Here is a 20,172-nt window from a genome sequence, read left to right as displayed (position 1 = left end):
ACCCTCATAACAGTCATAACAGTTGTCATGGCGAGGGAAGATCAGATGGAAGGCGTGCTTTGATATTTAGGAATCAGCATCAATCTGAAAAGGACCTAATGGGGATTATAGTTGCAGTAAAAGGTTGGTTTGTGACAGGCATCGGTCATAGAGCTCAGATATGTCTCCTCTCATTTACTTAACGAAACAGCAATACTTTTTTTATGGATTAGTCCTCAAGAGAACATTTCAGAACAACCCCCACCCCCCAGTATGAAACACTGTTGTTTTTTCACTGTAAAACCTATAGTATATAACCTGTTTTTCAGTGATTGGTTTGTTTTTAGGTTCCTTGTCAGTTGGTTTGATCCTTGTGGTCTGTGGAATGGCCTCTTGTTGTTTCCACCCCATGCTGTCTACACCGCACACCCACCCACCCACCCACACACCCACACTACACACCACTATAATGGATGAGAAATTAGATGCATATTCCAGAGCTGCTTGACATGTGTTGACACGCAACATGTGATTTGTTTCCTTTGTTTTGAAATGAGGGTTAAGAGGCCTAGTGCCTGTGTTGCCTAGCAATTCATTTGAAGAAGGAAGAGATGAATACATTCCTGACAGGATGGCGAGCAGAAAGCAGAGTGGAATAGTTTCACTATACCAGGATGCCGGGTAGAAAGCGGAACAAGTCACACATGGTAAAATAAGTTGTGACATTTGTTGATTAGGGCTGTGGTGTCTCTCATTTGACATCGGATAACGTACTGCACTTTTCATTATAAACTCTATATACAACTACACTGAACAAAAATATAAACGGCACATGTAAAGTCTTGGTCTCATTTTTCATGAGCTGAAATAAAAGATCCCAGAAATGTTCCATATGCACAGAAAGCTGATTTCTATTAAATGTTATGTACAAATTTGTTTGCATCCCTGTTAGTGAGCATTTACCCTTTTTTCCAAGATAATCCATCCACCTGACAGGTGTGGCATGTCAAGAAGCTGATTAAACAGCATGATCATTACACAGGTACACCTTGTGCTGGGGACAATATAAGGCCACTCTAAAATGTGCAGTTTTGTCACACAACATGTTGCCATAGATGTCTCAAGTTTTGAGGGAGCATGCAATTGGCACACTGACTTCAGTAATGTCCACCAGAGCTGTTGCCAGATCATTTAATGTTAATTTCCCTACCATAAGCCGCCTCTGATGTCATTTTAGAGAATTTGGCAGTATGTCCAACCGGCCTCATCCGCAGCTGTAGCCACGCCAGTCCAGGACTTCCAGATCCGGCTTCTTCACCTGTCTGAGACCAGCCACCCGGACAGCTGATGAAACTGTGGTTTGCACGACAGAAGAATTTGTGCACCAACTGTCAGAAACCATCACAGGGAAGCTCATCTGCGTGCTTGTTGTCCTCACCATGGTCTTACCCTGACTTCTGTTCGGCATCGTAACCAACTTCCACTGGCACGCTGGAGAAGTGTGCTCTTCACAGATGAATCCTGGTTTCAACTGTACTGAGCAGATGGCAGCCCACATGTATGGCATCGTGTGGGCGAGTGGTTTGCTGATGTCAACGTTGGGGTTATGCTATGGGCAGACAATCTACGGACAATGAACCCAATTGCATTTTATCGATGGCAATTTTAATTCACAGAGATACCGTGACGAGTTCCTGAGGCCCATTGTCGTGCCATCCATCCGCCGCCATCACCTCGTGTTTCAGCATGATAATACACGGCTCCATGTCGCCAGGATCTGTACACAATTCCTGGAAGTTGAAAATGTCCAAGTTCTTCCATGGCCTGCATACTCACCAGACATGTCACCCATTAAGCATGTTGGGATGCTCTGGATTGATGTGTATGACAGCGTGTTCCAGATCCCGCCAATATCCAGAAACTTCGCACAGCCATTGAAGAGGAGTGGAACTACATTCCACAGACCACAATCAACAGCCTGATCAACTCTATGAAAAGGAGATGTGTCGCTGCATGAGGCAAATGGTGGTCACACCATTTACTGACTGGTTTTCTGATCTACGCCCCTACCTTTTTTTTTAAGGTATCTGTGACCAACAGATGCATATCTGTATTCCCAGTCATGTGAAATCCATAGATCAAGGCCTAATTAATTTATTTAAATTGACTGATTTCCTTGTATGAACTGTAACTCAGTAAAATCTTTGAAATTGTTGCATGATGTTTCTATTTTTGTTCAGTGTGCTGTATATCTACAATCATGGTAAATGATAGTATTTACACGTTTTTCCTTATCTGATGTCCAGTGTCCCTATATGCTTCTGTGCACCTTGTCATGGATCCATAATACAGTTCCTTCAGAAAGTATTCACGTCCCTCGACTTTTTCCACATTTTGGTGTTACAGCCTGAATTCAAAATGGATTAAATTTAGATTTTGTGTCGTTGGCTTACACACAATACCCCATCATGTCAAAGTGGATTTTTTATTTTTCTAAATATGAGCAGACATTGAATATCCCTTAAGCATTCTGAAGTTAGCCTGTACAGAATAAAAATATTCAGAAACATGCATCCTGTTTGCAATAAGGCACTAAAGTAAAACGGCAAAACATTTGGCAAAGAAATGTACTTTAACTCATGAATACAAAACGTTATGTTTAGGGCAAATATAACACAACACATCACTGAGTACCATTCTTCATATTTTCAAGCATGGTGGTGGCTGCATCATGTTATGTGTATGCTTGTCATCAGCAAGGACTAGGGACTTAAATAAACGGAATAGAGCTAAGAACAAGCAAAATCCTAGAGGAAAACCTGGTTCAGTCTGCTTTCCTACAGACACTAGGAGACACATTCACCTTTCAGCAAGACAACAAGGCCAAATATATACTGGAGTTGCTTACCAAGATGGTATTGAATATTCCTGAGTGGCCTGGTTACAGTTTTGACTTAAATCTATGGCACTTCAACACTTGAAAATGTCTGTCTAGCAATGATCAACAACCAGCTTGACAGAGCTTGAAGAATTTAAAAAATAAAATGTGCAAATATTGTTTCATCCAGGTGTGCAGAGCTCTTAGAGATTTACCCAGAAAGACTGTTGTAATTGCTGCCAAAGGTGATTCTAACATGATTCTAACATTGACTGAGAGGGTTGAATACTTATCTAATCAAGATACTGTATATTAGTGTTTTATTTTTCATATTTTACCATTTTTTTTCCTGCATACATACATAAATACATAAATACAGTATGGAGTATTGTGTGTAGATCAATGACAAAAATTAAAGGGAAAAAATGGTGTGAATAATTTGTTGATCCTGTTCCCCTCCCTCCCAGTTCTGCACTGTGTACCCTGAGATCAGGTTGTAAACCAGCGTTCACAGTGTATGCTCTTTCTCCTTCCATCCCTCCTCCCCTGGGGTCAGGTTGTGGATGCAGTGTATGCTGATGCTCCAAATGATTGTGTGTGAAATCCTCTCCATTCTCAAATCTCTCTCTCTCGCTCTCTCTCTCTCTCTTTCTCCTTCTCTCTCTCCTTCTCTCCCTCTCCCCCTCTCTCTCTCTCTCTCTCTCTCTCTCTCTCTCTCTCTCTCTCTCTCTCCCTCCCTCTCTCTCTCTCTCTCTCTCTCCCTCTCTCCCTCTCTCTCCTTCTCTCTCTCTCTTTCTCCTTCTCTCTCTCTCCCTCTCCCCCTCTCTCTCCCTCGCTCTCTCTCTCTCTCTCTCTCTCTCTCTCTCTCTCTCTCCCTCTCTCTCTCTCCTTCTCTCTCTCTCTCCCTCCTCTCTCTCTCTCATCCTCATCTGTTCTCTCATCTCCTGGGCTGTGGATCCGGCAGTGTCGAGGCTTTCCACTAGAAGCCTATTAGCTGTGTGAGGGGAGAACACAGAGGATCTACTATGATAGCAGGTTGTCACTCTATTAGCTGTGTGAGGGGAGAACACAGGGATCTACTATGATAGCAGGTTGTCACTCTGCTCCCCTCTCCTTTATAACTGTATCAGTCATGCTGGCTTGGGGCTTGACTCAATCATCTTATTATGGCCCCATCTCAGCAGAACTGACTGACACACTCGCACACACGCACGCACGCACACACGCACACACACGTATTAATGTCAGTCACATTGACATGAATACATAAATATATAAATGCGTACTGTTCAATCAGGCTGGACAGTACGGGGTTAACGTAGGACAATACCGGGTAAATGCTGAATAATTGCTAAAAGGACCAATGAACAAAACTTAGACCGCCTGCTGCTTGGGACTTCTACGTCTATGTGATGTTTTCTACTGTATGTTATTCCATGTGACCTTCAGCCTAAGCACTGCTGTCACCGATGTCTCTCCTCATTTCAGCTGTCACAATATTTCTCCACACTGATGTGATGTTCCACAGGCTCAGTGCAGCTATCCGCCCTCTGTCACATCACACAAGGACAGGAAACAAAAGACAGAAATGTTCAATTGCATTATGGTCATTATAGGAGAGGTATGATCTCCACCCAGCTAGTAGAGCAGCACACACGCACCATGGGATCTTAATGTGTGTGAGGTGGGGGGCTGGGGGGGCCTGCATGGAAACAAAAGGCTAGGCTTGTCTGCCTCCAGCCCCTCCCCATCCATCCCCCTGTAGTGTGACAGCCTGTGAGCAGAGCAGGGGAGGTGATGAGGCGGGTAGTGGGTTGGGCAAGGGGGGAGTAGGGGTGGGTAAGGGGGAGAAGGGGTGGATCTGGAGGGGCCTGGTCCTCCTTGGTCATCCTTCGTGGTGGTGGGCTGATTAGATTGGGGCCGAAGTCTCCATCTGGCAGGCAAGACTGTCTGGGGCCTGGCCGACTGGCTGGCTGGCCGGCTGGCTGTGTCCCCAGCGTTCGTCAGCTCTGACACCTTTGACAGCTTCAGCAAACAGGTTCATTAAATGGCATTTCTTACAGCTGCTTCTCTCTCTGGGCTTTGTCAAGCCTCCAATCTGCAGGGGCCCCTCGCTGCTTGTTGGTTTAAGTCAAGGCTTTGTTGTTCTGACATAATGTTTTGATGTGGGCTGTTTGAAGCGGAGGCTTTTTAGCCTGTGTTTTGTTGCTGGTGAGGCCTCTGGCCTGCACTGTCTGTCTTTAACCCTGTGGCCTGGCCTGGCCTGCATGCTCTCTGTTCCCAGTTATAGCAACATACAAGAGGAACCAGGAAGGGGTAATACATCCATGTAGACACAGCCTCTTCAGTAGTTTTTAATGTAAGGTTGATCAGGCCATGCATTGTAATAGTATTATTGTAATTTTCCTCATTTTCCTCATCTTTCTTCATCCTGATCTGTTCACAATCTCTCCATTCATCTATCTTTCCCTCTCTCTACCGCTCCTTCTCTCCATCTCCCCCACCTCTCCCTTTCTCCATCCCCCCATCTCTCCCCTTCTCCATCTCCCCCATCTCTCCAAGTCTCCCTTTCTCCATCTCCCCCATCTCTCCACCTCTCCCTTTCTCCATCTCCCCCATCTCTCCACCTCTCCCTTTCTCCATCTCCTCCCATCTCTCCACCTCTCCCTTTCTCCATCTCCCCCATCTCTCCACCTCTCCCTTTCTCCATCTCCTCCCATCTCTCCACCTCTCCCTTTCTCCATCTCCCCCATCTCTCCACCTCTCCCTTTCTCCATCTCCTCCCATCTCTCCACCTCTCCCTCTCTCCATCTTTCCTCTCCTCCTCTTCAGCTGCTCCCTACTACAAATGTTCTCTGAGCAGGCAGTCTGTCTCTATGACAACTGTTAGAGCCTGGGGTGGCTGATTTGTCAACCTGGGGCAGCACAGGAAGGAGAAGCAGAGATGCCACCACCCCTCCCCCACCTCTCCCTCCCTCGCACCCTCCACTTCTCACTCCCTCGCTCCCTCGCTCCCTAAAACCTGCCACCTTCTGCCCTTCACTCCACTTCTCTCCATCTAATCCACTTATAATTGAGCTCCAGAGACTTTGTGGCAGGGAGGTCGAGCCACAGCTATTCCAGGGAGAAATTAATGCACCACTGCCTCACTCCTCTCCTCATCTCCCCTCTCCTACCCTCTCCTCTTCCTGTCCTCTCCTACCCTCTCCTCTTCCTGTCCTCTCCTACCCTCTCCTCTTCTCCCCCCTCCTACCCTCTCCTCTTCCTGTCCTCTCCTACCCTCTCCTCTTCCTGTCCTCTCCTACCCTCTCCTCTTCCTGTCCTCTCCTACCCTCTCCTCTTCTCCCCTCTCCTACCCTAACCTCTTCCTGTCCTCTCCTACCCTCTCTTCTTCCTGTCCTCTCCTACCCTCTCCTCTTCCTGTCCTCTCCTACCCTCACCTCTTCTCCCCTCTCCTACCCTCTCCTCTTCCTGTCCTCTCCTACCCTCTCCTCTTCTCCCCTCTCCTACCCTCTCCTCTTCCTGTCCTCTCCTACCCTCTCCTCTTCCTGTCCTCTCCTACCCTCTCCTCTTCCTGTCCTCTCCTACCCTCTCCTCTTCTCCCCTCTCCTACCCTAACCTCTTCCTGTCCTCTCCTACCCTCTCCTCTTCTCCCCTCTCCTACCCTCTCCTCTTCCTGTCCTCTCCTACCCTCTCCTCTTCCTGTCCTTTCCTACCCTCTCCTCTTCCTGTCCTCTCCTACCCTCTCCTCTTCCTGTCCTCTCCTACCCTCACCTCTTCTCCCCTCTCCTACCCTCTCCTCTTCCTGTCCTCTCCTACCCTCTCCTCGTCCTGTCCTCTCCTACTCTACTCCTGCTTGTCACTGTTTTAAATGAGCATTAGCATTGGACCTAACATCCCCAGCCCAACATCTCACTCTGCCTCCCCCCTAGTTCCCCCCCTGGACTGTCAGTCAGGCTCGAGCTACATCCCCTCTCTGTGTGTTGTGTTTCACCTGTTCTCTCTCGCACCCCGCCCTGGGTGGTTCTCATGTCTCTGTCTGTGTCCAGCTACACTGATAGGATGGGAATGTGTGTGATTGTAACCTGGGGAGACTAGGCCGCACCAAGTGCTCAGACAGTGTTGGAAGGAGGGAGAGCGGGAGGTGTGTTAGTGGGATTTTTTTCACCTGTCACGGAGGCCTCTCTTAAACTCCCTCAGTAGACCTGCTGTCCCAGAGGTGCTGCACACTAATGATCCCTCTCTCCTCATCCCCCTCTCTTCTCTCTTTTGCTCACCCCCATCCTCTCCTTTCCTCTCCCCTCTCCTCTCTGTCTCTCCTCTTCTTGTGTTGGTATTGATGTGTGTAACCCAGAGGCCTGTTCTTCCTGTTTTTTTACACCCTGGTTGCGTGTTGCAGACCACCTGAAATAGATATTAAAGACAGAGGTGAATCTGGGAAATAGCATGTTTAGAGACAATGGAAGTCTACAACCTAGTTGCAACAGTCTACAACCTGTGTTTGTCACAATGTAAACCATTTGTCTGGTCTCTTTCCCCTCCTGTTCCTTTCCTCCTCTCTTTTCCTCTCCTCTCTGCAGGTCCTGGCGTACTCCGAGGGTCTGCATGGTAAGTGGATGTTCAGTGAGATCAGAGCGGTCTTCTCCAGGCGATACCTGCTCCAGAACACTGGCCTGGAGGTCTTCATGGCCAACAGGAGTAAGCATCACACACACTCACTACGTCCCAAATGCCACCCTATTCCCTATATAGTACACTACTTTGGACCAGAGCCAATAGTGCACTACATAGAGAATAGTGTGTCATTTTGTACACAGCCACACTCTGGTCTCAGATGTGTCCTGTTTGCATTCTGAAGATGATATATAATAAACTGCTTCTCTTAACCACTTTAACATAGTGTTGAGAATTGTTATTAATCACGTTTTGTTATCTCTCCTCCCAGCGTCAGTGATGTTTAACTTCCCAGACCAGGCAACAGTGAAGAAGGTGGTCTACAGTCTACCCAGGGTCGGAGTGGGAACCAGCTATGGCCTACCACAAGCCAGGTAACTCACACACACACACACACACACACACACACACAAACACACACACACACACACACATATTTAAATGTTTAGCTCATTAAACATTTTGTTTCGTATTTGGCCTTTGCCATACTGGCTCCAGAGTAGTATTATGGGGTGCATTGTGTCCATATTATTTAGCAGGGTGTGTATTGTTAGTCTCCCCATCTACCTCCTTTGTGTTGTGGAGAGTGGAACTGTCCCTGCCAGCAGCTGACCCTGCTTACAGCAGAGACATTTTTGTACTGTTTCAGAGGTCCACACACAACATGACATAATACAGAACATTAATAGACAAGAACAGCTTAAGGACAGAATTACATACATTTTTAAAAAAGGTACACGTAGCCTACATATCAATACATACACAAACTATCAAATAGGTCAAATAGAGGAGAGGCGTTGTGCAGTGAGGTGTTGCTTCATCTGTTTTTTGGAACCAGGTTTGCTGTTTATTTGAGCAATGTGAGATGGAACAGAGTTCCATGCAATAATGGCTCTATATAATACTGTACGGTTTCTTGAATTTGTTCTGGATTTGGGGACTGTGAAAAGACCCCTGGTGGCATGTCTGGTGGGGTAAGTGTTTGTGTGTCAAAGCTGTGTATAAATTGATTATGCAAATAATTGAGACTTTTCAACACATTCATGTTTCTTATTAAAAGAACAAGTGATGCAGTCAGTCATAGTATGTATATTACCCCTCTGACTGCAATGAAGAGCTTAACTAGGTATTTCTTTGCAGCACTCAACCACACGACAAACAAAACTAGAGCCTGCAGGACTTTTTGGAGTGTGGTGTCAAAAAAGCAGAGCATCTCTTTACTACAGAAAGAGCACTTCCCCTCAATTTTAGGCCCAGCTTTTGGAACTTTGGCTTTCCTGAATATAGCCACTATATTGTGATCACTGCATCCAATAGGTACGGATAAAGCTTTAGAACAAAGTTCTACAATATTATTAGAAATATGATCAATACATTTGGATGATCTTGTTCCTGTAGTGTTTGTAAACATCCTGGTAGGTTGATTAATAACCTGAACAAGATTACAGGCACTGGTTACAGTGAGAAGATTCCTCTTGAGTGGACAGCTTGAAAACCAGTCAATATTCAGGTCCCCAAGAAAGTAGACCTCTCTGTTTACATCACATACACTATCAAGCATTTCACAGATATGATTTAGATACTGAGCAACACCCCAAAAGAAAATGCTTTAGATGTACCAAGTTAACCTGCAACCACAGCACTTCAATAACACTTGACATGAGACCTTCTCTATGAATTAGAGGGATATGGCTCTGAATATATAGAGCAACACCTCCTGAGGATCTCTGAATGATCCAATGTTGACCTAAATGACTAATGATGATAAATACAATCCACCTGTGTGTAATCAAGTCGCCGTATAAATGCACCTGCACTGTGATAGTCTCAGAGGTCCGTTAAAAGCGCAGAGAGCATCATGAAGAACAAGGAACACACCAGGCAGGTCCGAGATACTGTTGTGAAGAAGTTTAAAGCCGGATTTGGATACAAAAAGATTTCCCAAGCTTTAAACATCCCAAAGAGCACTGTGCAAGCGATAATATTGAAATGGAAGGAGTATCAGACCACTGCAAATCTACCAAGACCTGGCCGTCCCTCTAAACTTTCAGCTCATACAAAGAGAAGACTGATCAGAGATGCAGCCAAGAGGCCCATGATCACTCTGGATGAACTGCAGAGATCTACAGCTGAGGTGGGAGACTCTGTCCATAGGACAACAATCAGTCGTATATTGCACAAATCTGGCCTTTATGGAAGAGTGGCAAGAAGAAAGCTATTTCTTAAAGATATCCATAAAAAGTGTCGTTTAAAGTTTGCCACAAGCCACCTGGGAGACACACCAAACATGTGGAAGAAGGTGCTCTGGTCAGATGAAACCAAAATTGAACTTTTTGGCAACAATGCAAAATGTTATGTTTGGCGTAAAAGCAACACAGCTCATCACCCTGAACACACCATCCCCACTGTCAAACATGGTGGTGGCAGCATCATGGTTTGGGCCTGCTTTTCTTCAGCAGGGACAGGGAAGATGGTTAAAATTGATGGGAAGATGGATGGAGCCAAATACAGGACCATTCTGGAAGAAAACCTGATGGAGTCTGCAAAAGACCTGAGACTGGGACTGAGATTTGTCTTCCAACAAGACAGTGATCCAAAACATAAAGCAAAATCTACAATGGAATGGTTCAAAAATAAACATATCCAGGTGTTAGAATGGCCAAACACCAGACATGAATCCAATCGAGAATCTGTGGAAAGAACTGAAAACTGCTGTTCACAAATGCTCTCCATCCAACCTCACTGAGCTCGAGCTGTTTTGCAAGGAGGAATGGAAAAAAAATGTCAGTCTCTCGATGTGCAAAACTGATAGAGACATACCCCAAGCGACTTACAGCTGTAATCGCAGCAAAAGGTGGCGCTACAAAGTATTAACTTAAGGGGGCTGAATAATTTTGCACGCCCAATTTTTCAGTTTTTGATTTGTTAAAAAAGTTTGAAATATCCAATAAATGTTGTTCCACTTCATGATTGTGTCCCATTTGTTGTTGATTCTTCACAAAAAAATACAGTTTTATATCTTTATGTTTGAAGCCTGAAATGTGGCAAAAGGTCGCAAAGTTCAAGGGGGCCGAATACTTTCGCAAGGCACTGTACAAATGTTATCTGATGTTAGCAAGTTATTGGTTTCATTATCCTTATTTCTAAGGCTACATACAGTATATTACTATGGGCTATTTTGAGCCCTTTCCTGGGTAGCTTATCAGAGATAGACATAATATGGAAAAGAGAAAACAAAGCAAGATAAAAAAAATATATACATTCAGCAGTCCATTAATCAGTTGGTGTGTGCTGCTATGAACCCATAGGCGTGGCTCTCCCATCCCTTCCAGGCTTTTGGGGGGGAGAGTTGACAATGATCCTGTCATAGCGGATGTAAGCAATATCCCCACGCACTCTGGCAGCTTTCATGGCTGGGATTTCCTCTTCTGCGCACAGCTTCAGGATTGTCCTTGTTGAGGAAGATATACATTCCCCTCAAGTTCTTTGCTCCTTCCAGAAGGGCTACCTTGTCCTTGAACCTCAGGAACTTCACCACTATCGGCCTGGGCCTGTCACCTGGGCCGGTGATGGGTTTTCCAATTCTGTGGGCGTGCTCCACCTCAACCTTCCTGTGGTGCATCTTCAGTTTCTCCGAGATCATTTCCCCCACTTTGTTCTCAGACTCCATCCAGGTCTTATGTGGAGATTCTGCAATTCCATCCACAACCATGTTGTTCCACCTTGATTGTCCCTCAAGATAATCTGATTTCTCCGTCATTGTTATCATGGATTCACATATAGAACTGATGTACTCTCTCAATGATTTACAGATTGCTGTCATCTTGCCGTTCTCCTGTTTAAACTCATAGCTGACCCTGGGAGAACTACAAACTGTTCCTCAGGTCTTGGACATCTCTGGTCAGGTCGTCCTTTCTTTAATTAGTTGACTCTACCAGTATTTGGACAAACACAAGCTATTTTCTGTTGTTGTAACAACTGCTTGTAGAACTATTTTCGTTTGTTTTAAAGATCCTTCACCTGTGATAGATAGACACCACTGTCCTCAAGGTACTCCCGCCGGCTTTGGTCTTTGTCATGGTAGCAACGTAGGTTACGCTGTTACTCCTCGCATTTCCAGACAGAATAAGTCACAGGGAAGATTGAAAACAACAATAAACAGCAGGCCACAAGCCCGGGACAATCCGTGGTCCCAGCCACAATGGCTAACCGCATCGTGGGCTGCATTCAAGCCGTCAGAAAAACCCCACTAGCTTGATAGGCAGCTAGCTAGCAGCTAGGCTAACTGTTACGCCAAATAAGTCCTTAGACCCGGCCTTGGTCGGCAGGATCACTGAGAGTAGCAGTCCCAGCAACTGATGCAACTGTATTGCAGGACCAAACTCAAAAAGTAGCTAGCTACTAAGAAACCTTTTAATACACTTTCAAAAGAGCAAACGTTCCAAAACAACAAACCGAGCTCTCCCTCGTTCCGCGTTCAACAGGAAGTGAATCCCATTGCTCCCGTCATTGGAATGAGTGGTCATTGACTGAACTGATCTAATTCTCTGAGTTAAGTCTCTGTAGCACAGAGCTGCAGCCTGCCTGCCTTCCTGACCGCACAGTAAAATACACAGAAGGAGACGGAGGACAGACCCTTTACCATACCTACACCCTGTCATTAAGTACTACAAAACACACATCTACTGTATTGTTAGCAATCAGTTAGCTAGTGTTAGCTGTTGATTGGCCAGTGTTAGCTCTCTGTTGTTAGCTAGTATTAGCTATCAGCTAGTGTTAGCGATTGGTTAGCGTTAGCTTTCAGTTAGTGTTAGCTATCGGCTAGTGTTAGCTATGTGCTAATGTTAGGTATTGACTAGTGTTAGCTAGTATTGTTAGGTCTTTTAGAAACAGCCTCCATCCAACTTTTGATTCTCCCCATGTGTTGAGTTGAAGTCACTTCAAGGCCTGCACGACTCTGACACTTTGGTCATGGCTGAAGAATGCTTAGGTCTCACATGCTGATGAAGCTGTCACACGGTGCCAGTGTGTGCTGCTCTGAGTTCTCACTGAATGATTTCGTGTCTGGGAGTTTTGGTCTTTAGCTGGTCTATGTGTGTCTGGTTGTGCACTTAGGTTTCTTGAGTACACTTACGAACCTCTTACTTAAACCTCATTGGTATGAATGATTCCTGGTCAAAAGTAGTGCAATAAATAGGGAAAAGGGTTCCATTTTGGACACAACCTAAGGTGTTTCTTCCTCTGTTGTTGTGCAGGCGTATCTCCATGGCGACGCCCCGGCAGCTCTTCAAGTCGTCTAACATGACCCAGCGCTGGCAGAGGAGGGAGATCTCCAACTTCGAGTACCTCATGTTCCTCAACACCGTCGCAGGTCAGCATCCCTTCTCCACCCTTTTTCCTCCTCTCTCCTTTCTCAGTCTCCTCCTCTCTCCTCTTTTCCCTCCTCTCCCTTTCTCCCTCTCTCCTATGCCCTCTCCCCCTCATCTTGGATGGATGCATGTTGTTGTATTGAGCCGATCACCTCTTCTCTCCATACCCAAAATCTCATAATCTATTATTCTACCATGATGAATGTAGTGTATGTTGTTGTTGACTGGCTGTTAAAACACCCCAGCCAGGACCTACAGGTAAGTTGTCTTTGTTTAAGGAGTCAGATGCTCTCTTCAGTGTTCAGTTCACTCCTAAGCAGTAGTACTGTTCGTAATGTAGGTAGCCTTACTTCACTGTTCATGTGGAGGAATATGACTGACTTATTTGAAGCAAGAAAATAAGGAAAAAGGAAGCAAGACTATTGCAGATCACACATCCTCCAGGATAATTAGGGGTTGTGTGTGTATGTGTGTATGTGTGTGTGTGTGTGTGTGTGTGTGTGTGTGTGTGTGTGTGTGTGTGTGTGTGTGTGTGTGTGCGCGTGCGTGCGTGCGTGCGTGTGCGTGCCTCTTTGTCGCCTCTGAACTGTGACTAACTGGAAGACGAGAGCGCCAGCCGCACCACTCCTCTCTGAGAGGTGTCACATCCCTCGCTTGCTGCAGATTCATGCATATTTATATTTATCTGTGGCGTGAGTTCGATATGTTATTGTCATCTAATTAGATGTACGGCAGACAGAAAAACATGGTGGAAATTCATAAAAAATGTGTGGTAATGACCTGAGCTGCCGGAAGTGTCAGGGGAGTTGGGGTGGAAGACAGGAGGGAGATGGAGGCAAGAGGAGGAGGGGTGGTGGAGGAGGAAGAAAGGGCAAAAGGTGTTAACATGCAGCCAGTGCTCTTCTAATTAAACACTATTCTACTGTTATTAACATTCTGACATGTCAGAGTGTGTGTTGTGTGTGTGTGGGTATCATCCTGACACTTCAGAACAGGCTGGAACTCTACCCACAACGCATCTCCTCCCTATAACCTCGCACCCACCTCACACCCCTCACCCGTCTTTCCCTACACCACCACCCTAGAATAGCACTGGAACATCTACCCACACCACACTACCATCCCTATCCCGCCCCTACACTCTTACACCCTCACCCCTGTCTCCTCCATACACCCTCACACACAGAACCCCCCTCTCCCTCCTACATCATCACCCCAGAACAGGAACAGGCTACAACCGTGGTAAATCTACTCACACCGTTATCTCTCCAAGCTAATGTCCGGGCTTAAGCTCAGTGGGCTAATGCAGTCTTGTGACATGCAGTCTGTCAAAGTAGCAATGGGAATTAGCTGTGTGCATCGCCCCGGGGCATGCGTGTGATTTTAGATGTGTAGCATCCATAACACCCTGCCCTTACCCTAACCCACTATCATATCATATTGTATCTACATTTACAAGTTGGTCATTTTTCAGACGCTGTTGTCCAGAGTGACTTAAAATCGCCTTAACCACTCTAACCCTAACCCAGCATCATAATGTACCATTCACAACACCCAGATCTAACCCTAATAATTCTAATTCTATCTATACATCACAGCAGCAGGAGAACCACCCTTCCATTAAACTACGTTAAACACTCAGCAGCCATCTTATTTGCTGTGGGAACTTCTGTGTCCTAATCAAGTACATTATCATTTGGGTATGACATGTTTCTGTCAGAGGAAGTAAGAGTAGCCCCCAGGGGCACACAGAGGATGGGAGTCTAGGGGGCTGGGAGGATGGGAGGATGGGAGGCTAGGGAGCTGGGAGGATGTGAGGCTAGGGGGCTGGGAGGCTAGGGGGCTGGGAGGCTAGGGGGCTGGGAGGATGGGAGGCTAGGGGGCTGGGAGGATGGGAGGCTAGGGGGCTGGTAAGATGGGAGGCTAGGGGGCTGGTAAGATGGGAGGCTGGGTTGGGGCTGGGAGGCTAGGGGGCTGGAAGGATGGGAGGCTGGGATTGGGCTGGGAGGCTAGGGGGCTGGGGGCTGGGAGGATGGGAGGCTAGGGGGCTGGGAAGATGGGAGGCTGGGATGGGGCTGGGAGGCTAGGGGGTGGGTGGCTAGGGGCTTAGAGGATGGGAGGCTAGGGGGCTGGGAGGATGGGAGGCTAGGGAGCTGGGAGGATGTGAGGCTAGGGGGCTGGGAGGCTAGGGGGCTGGGAGAATGGGAGGCTAGGGGGCTGGGAGGATGGGAGGCTAGGGGGCTGGGAGGATGGTAGGCTAGGGGGCTGGTAAGATGGGATGCTAGGGGGCTGGTAAGATGGGATGCTGGGATGGGGCTGGGAGGCTAGGGGGCTGGAAGGATGGGAGGCTGGGATGGGGCTGGGAGGCTAGGGGGCTGGGAGGATGGGAGGCTAGGGGGCTGGGAAGATGGGAGGCTGGGATGGGGCTGGGAGGCTAGGGGGTGGGTGGCTAGGGGGCTTGGAGGATGGGAGGCTAGGGGGCTGGGAGTCTTTTAGGGCTGGGAGGATGGGAGGCTAGTGGGCTGGGAGGCTAGGGTCTGGGAGGATGGGAGTCTAGGGGGCTGGGAGGCTAGGGGGCTGGGAGGATGGGAGGCTAGGGGGCTGGTAAGATGGGACGCTGGGATGGGGCTGGGAGGATGGGATGGGGCTGGGAGGATGGGAGGCTAGGGGGCTGGGAAGATGGGAGGCTGGGATGGGGCTGGGAGGCTAGGGGGTGGGTGGCTAGGGGCTAGAAGGATGGGGAGGCTCGGGGGCAGGGAAGATGGGAGGCTAGGGGGCTGGGAGGCTAGGGGGCTGGACTGTTGGGAGGCTGGGAGGTTAGGGGGCAGGGAGGATGGGTAGCTAGGGGGCTGGGAGGTTGAGGGGCTGGGAGGACGGGAGGTTTGGGGCTTAGATTAAACTACATTAAACACTCAGCAGCCATCTTATTTGCTGTGGGAACTACTGTGTCCTAATCATACATTATCATTTGGGTATGACATGTTTCTGTCAGAGGAAGTAAGAGTAGCCCCCAGGGGCACACAGAGCCGAGAGGTTGGGGACAGATCAGAACATTGTAGTGCAGGGAAGCTAGAAGTTTGAGAAGCTATCGGAGGCTGGTAGTTTGGTGAAAGAGCAGAACATTGCAGAGAGGCTAGGGGGTTGGGAGGATAGGAGGCTAGGTGGCTGGGAGTTTAGGGGGCTGGGAGGTTTGGAGGCTAGGGGGCTGGGAGGATGGAAGGCTAGAGGGATCAGAGGATGAGAGGTTAGGGAGCTGGGGGGATGGAAGGTTGGGAGGCTAGGGGTCTGGGAGGCTAGAGGTCTGGGAGGATAGAGGGTTGGGGGAGGTTGGGAGGCTAGGGGCAGTGAGGATGGGAAGATGGGAGGCTAGGGGTCTGGGAGGCTAGGGGGCTCAGAGGATGGGAGGTTAGGGGGCTGGGTGGCTAGGGTGCTAGGAGGATGGGAGGCTTGGGAGCTGGGGGCTGGAAGGTTGGGGGGCTAGGGGGCTGGGAGGCTGGGAGGATGGGAGGCTAGTATGCTGGGAGGGTGGGAGGATGGGAGGCTAGGATGCTGGGAGAGTGGGAGGTTGAAGGGTGGTCTCCTATCTCCTGTTTGACTGGCTGTTGTGGGTTTTCTGCTAGTGTGTAATACTGCTCTATAATCAGTTGTTGATATCACACCATCACACCCATAGTTCTGTTCTCTGATTGGACCAGCTCATATTAGTGTTTTCTGATTGGACCAGCCCATAACAGTGCTTACTTATTGGACAGCCCATAGCAGTGTCTTCTGATTGGACCAGTCCATAGCAGTGTGAAATTAGAGAGGACTTGTGGCGACTTGGACGGTTGAGGAGCTCCTCGTGGTTCTCATGGCTGAGTTAGGGTTCCATCTGAAAACCATCAAAACCATTTTCCTGAAGAGGAAAACTAAGCTCTCACATCTGGCAACCCTCAGTACAGCTGCATGTTGGCACCGCCATGACTGAGGTATCCATGGTAACCTCCAATGGCTGTCCAATCAGGAGGTTAGCCTGGCGGTGTCACATCAGGCGTGTTCAACGACAACACGGTGACCAGGAGAACAGTTCTATATCTCTGTAATTACATATATAACACAGAATACATATACACACTGCACACACTACATATACACACTGCACACACTACATATACACACTGCACATACTACATATACACACTACACATACTACATATACACATACACAGTACATATACACAATACATATACACACTACACACACATACTACATATTCGCACTACACACACTACATATACACAGTACACACACACAACATATACACACACTACACACACTACATACACATACTACATGTACACACACACTACATACACACACTACATATACACACTACATACACACTACATATACACACAACATATACACACTACACATACACGCTACACACACTACATGTACACACTACACACACTACATGTACACACTACACATACACACTACACACACACACACACACACACACACACACACACACACACACACACACACACACACACACACACACACACATACACCCTTTGCTCCTAACCATGGACGTTTTCATTACGGAGACCATTTACAAAACAAACAGACGCAAACCGAGCAAAACGAGAGTTTCTATTGGTCAAATTCAGGTAGGTCCCTCCCCGTTTCATTTGGTTTGCTTCTGTATAAGAAACGTTGAACCCCAACACCAGACTGGCCTAATATACTCATCAGGGTCATGCAGAGAAAGGAAGAGCACACCAACACACAGACACACAGTCAATCAATCATCAATCCCATTGATTTATAATGCCCTTATTACATCAGCTGATGTCACAAAGTGCTGTACAGAAACCCAGACTAAAACCCCAAAGAGCACGGTGGCTAGTAAAAACCCCCTAGAAAGGCAGGAACCTAGGAAGAAACATAGAGAGGAACCAGGCTCTGAGGGGTGGCCAGTCCTCTTCTGGCTGTGCCGGTGGAAATTATAAGAGTACATGGCCATTAAGGCTAGATTGTTCTTCAAGATGTTCAAATGTTGATAGGTGACCAACAGGGTCAAATAATAATCACATTGGTTATAGAAGGTGCAACAGGTCAGCACCTCAGGAGTAAATGTCAGTTGGCTTTTCATAGCCAAGCATTCAGAGGTCGAGACAGCAGGTGCGGTAGATAGAGCGAGAGGGATAGAGGGGGTCGAAACAGTAGGTTCAGGATAAGGTAGCAGGTCCGGTGAACAGGTCAGGGTTCCATAGCCGCAGGCAGAACAGCAGAAACTGGATCAGCAGCACAACCAGGTGGACTGGAGACAGGTAGAGCCAGGAGTTGCCAGGCCAGGTAGTACTGAAGCATGGTCTTAAGGCACAGGTCCTCCGGGAGGGGAGAGAGAGAGATGGGAGAATTAGAGGGAGCATACTTAAGATCACACAGTACACCAGATAAGACAGGAGAATTACACCAGATAGGACAGACTGACCCTAGCCCCCCGGTACATAGACTATTTCAGCATAGCTACTGGGGACTGAGACAGTGAGGGTCAGGGGACACTGTGTGCCCCGTCCGACGATACCCCCTGACATGGCCAACCAGGCAGGATATAGCCCCACCCATTTGTCAAATGACAGCCCCCACACCACCAGAAGGATATCAACAAACCACCAACTTACTACCCTGAAACAGTGGCATGTCTTCATGGATGCCAAGGGAAGCTAGGCTTCCCCAAAACATTGACCAAATAAATAAATAATAATTGATATATCATCTCTCAGCGCCTCTCTGTCTCTGTATGTGTAACCCATCTATCTGATGCTGTCTTGTCAAAAAGAGTAGGATATTGTTGCCGCCTGTAGCATTGAATGCAAGGGAAGCCACCAAGGATTTGGCCTTCCTTGATAAAAATAGCCAATCACCGTTGAGCTAAACTGAGTGAGCTCAACTGTGAATGATCCTGGCGCACCAAAAAAAAGTGTCAAGGGAAGCCAGTTTGAATTCAGACCAATCACATCGCATACAGCCAAAAGTCATTGACAGAAAAATATGTAATTGTAGCATCTCACCGTGTTATTGTCCACCCGTGGCTAGATAGCTAGCAAAAATGTGCCCTTTCTTAAATTAGCCATGAACGGAGATGGGGATTTGGACTTGGTTTTACTTAATTCTCCATACTGGCCAATGATTATAATGGCGATTCTGACTCAACCACAAATTCATACATTGTGCCCCTGGCCTGAGAGGATGGAAGTTCAATATGTAGCTAGATGTAGAAGGCTAATGTTAACTAGCTGGTTAATCGTTGCCCATGAAAGGAAGTTAGGCTAGCAAGCAAGCATTTTAGCCAAGTAGCCTAGGACAACAAAAACTAAAAGAGTGTACTGTATGACAGAGTCATAGACCATTTCAGAAACATGAAAGAGAGGAGGATGGCATTAGCGTTTTTCTACAAGTAGGGTGAGTCAACACACTCATACACACACACACTCATACACACACACACACACACACACACTCATACACACACACACACACTCATACACAAATCAGTACCATGGACATACACATTATATTTTGCTTAGGTTGATTGGACCTTTTAGTTGTCACTGTATTATTTTTTAAATGTTTTATTTCCCCTTTATTTAACCAGGTAGGCTAGTTGAGAACAAGTTCTCATTTACAATTGCGACCTGGCCAAGATAAAGCAAAGCAGTTCTACACATACAACAACACAGAGTTACACATGGAGTAAAACAAACATACAGTCAATAATACAGTAGAAAAACAAGTCTATATACAATGTGAGCAAATGAGGTGAGATAAGGGAGGTAAAGGCAAAGAAAGGCCATGGTGGCAAAGTAAATACAATATAGCAAGTAAAACACTGGAATGGTAGATTTGCAGTGAAAGAATGTGCAAAGTAGAGATAGAAATAATGGGGTGCAAAGGAGCAAAATAAATATATACAGTAGGGGAAGAGGTAGTTGTTTGGGCTAAATTATAGATGGGCTACGTACAGGTGCAGTAATCTGTGAGCTGCTCTGACAGCTGGTGCTAAAAGCTAGTGAGGGAGATAAGTGTTTCCAGTTTTAGAGATTTTTGTAGTTCGTTCCAGTCATTGGCAGCAGAGAACTGGAAGGAGAGGCGGCCAAAGAAGGAATTGATTTTGGGGGTGACCAGAGAGATATACCTGCTGTAGCGCGTGCTACAGGTGGGTGCTGCTATGGTGACCAGCGAGCTGAGACTAAGCATAGGTGTTTTGATGATGTGCTGAA

General features: G+C 47.1%; 1 protein-coding gene across 6 annotated transcripts in view; it reads left to right on the top strand.

Moving 5' to 3' along the window:
- LOC110503343 (neurobeachin) overlaps window positions 1–20,172 on the top strand; it is a 330,014-nt gene that overhangs the window by 249,501 nt on the left and 60,341 nt on the right. For all 6 annotated transcript variants that reach the window (XM_036961703.1, XM_036961702.1, XM_036961698.1 and 3 more), the window contains 3 exons: window positions 7,438–7,555; window positions 7,803–7,905; window positions 12,787–12,902. In XM_036961703.1, the coding sequence (XP_036817598.1) occupies window positions 7,438–7,555; window positions 7,803–7,905; window positions 12,787–12,902 (337 nt within the window). The remainder of the gene's footprint in view (window positions 1–7,437; window positions 7,556–7,802; window positions 7,906–12,786; window positions 12,903–20,172) is intronic.

The sequence above is a fragment of the Oncorhynchus mykiss genome, chromosome 24 (genome assembly GCF_013265735.2).
Source record: "Oncorhynchus mykiss isolate Arlee chromosome 24, USDA_OmykA_1.1, whole genome shotgun sequence".
In the NCBI taxonomy this organism is placed as follows: Eukaryota; Metazoa; Chordata; class Actinopteri; order Salmoniformes; family Salmonidae; genus Oncorhynchus; species Oncorhynchus mykiss.
The sequence above is the reverse complement of the archived record's forward strand: the minus strand, read 5'-3'. Positions and strand labels throughout refer to the sequence as shown.